The following is a 1,116-nucleotide window of genomic DNA, read 5'->3' as shown; positions in this document are numbered from 1 at the left end:
TACATTTGTACATGTACATGTACATACGTGTATTGGTATTATCAGTATATTAATATATTAATAGATATAGGTATTAAAGTACATGTACATGTATTAATGTATTGGTTTCATTTGTTAGGGAGAGAAGTGGGAGGAGCTACTGTATGCGAGGCCACTCCCTGACGCTCATAAACACAACATGAAGGTTGTTTGTTTGTTTGTTTGTTAATTTGTTTACATGTTTACTTGTTTGTATAGGGTCGTCTTGTTGACTTGATAAACCTGTTTGGCCAGTTGGGTGGGTTTGATTTTTTAAAGAAGAGAATTTGTGAAGGAGAACTAACAGTGAATATACTGTCCTTTTTATTAAGGTTAGGTTAATTAACTATTATTAATATAACCACTGGTTAATTAACTATTATTAATAATTAATTTCAGACCGTTTGGTTTGTGTTCAAGTTTTTTAACCGAGAGAGTTAGAAATGACTACATCATAGCAATAGTGGTGAGTAAACATTGTATAATGTATTTATTATTAATTATTAATTATATTTATTTAGTAATTAATTATACATGTGTACATTCACAGGATAAATCCATTGAGTTTATAAGCAGTTTTTTTTTCAAAAAATGGCTCTGAAATCTCTCCAAATTTTTATTACATTTTCTGATACTTATTGATGTCCTTATGCTGTGTAGCAAGTTTGAGCTGATTCCAACTTCAATTTTCTAGTTACGGCTATTCTTTAAAAATGCTAAAATTCTGAAAAATATCCAAGGCTATAGCCCATGGTTTTTTCCAAAAAATGGCTCCAAAATCACCCCAAATTTTTATTACATTTTCCAATACATATTGATGTCCTTATGCTGTGTATTAATGTCCTTATATTCTCTCCTCTCCTTACAGTCGTTGTGTCACTTGTGTTCAGTGATTCCTGGTAGAGATGATATTGAGACGTTTCGTTTGAAAATGATTTTTAGATTATTACAAATACCGAGCTTTTTTCGCTTAGCCTGGACTTCTCCCCCGACCAGTTGAACCACTTGTTTGGCTGCTTTCAGAAGAGTTGGGTAGGAGCTAGCAAGAAGCAAAGAGATGAACTGTTGGACTTTATAAGACACTTAGGCAGAGGATGA

At 32.4% G+C, this 1,116-nt stretch overlaps 1 protein-coding gene across 3 annotated transcripts in view; it reads left to right on the top strand.

The window, feature by feature from the left end:
- Positions 1-1,104, top strand: part of LOC109589537 (probable ubiquitin carboxyl-terminal hydrolase FAF-Y) — a 2,812-nt gene extending 1,708 nt beyond the window's left edge. Inside the window, exons 2-5 of one of the 3 annotated variants that reach the window (XM_020005597.1) lie at positions 119-184; positions 238-350; positions 418-484; positions 887-1,104. In XM_020005597.1, coding sequence (XP_019861156.1) covers positions 179-184; positions 238-350; positions 418-484; positions 887-1,018 — 318 coding nt within the window. In that variant the 5' untranslated portion in view covers positions 119-178 and the 3' untranslated portion in view covers positions 1,019-1,104. Of the gene's footprint in view, positions 1-118; positions 185-237; positions 354-417; positions 485-568; positions 635-886 lie in introns of those variants that run through there. The other 2 variants (XM_020005598.1, XM_020005599.1) reach the window with 2 other exon arrangements.
- The last annotated feature ends 12 nt before the right edge of the window (positions 1,105-1,116 follow it).

The sequence above is a fragment of the Amphimedon queenslandica genome, unplaced genomic scaffold (genome assembly GCF_000090795.2).
Source record: "Amphimedon queenslandica unplaced genomic scaffold, v1.1 AMPQUscaffold_11206, whole genome shotgun sequence".
Classification (NCBI taxonomy): Eukaryota; Metazoa; Porifera; class Demospongiae; order Haplosclerida; family Niphatidae; genus Amphimedon; species Amphimedon queenslandica.
Note: the sequence above shows the minus strand (reverse complement) of the source record. Positions and strands in the feature narration are given on the sequence as shown.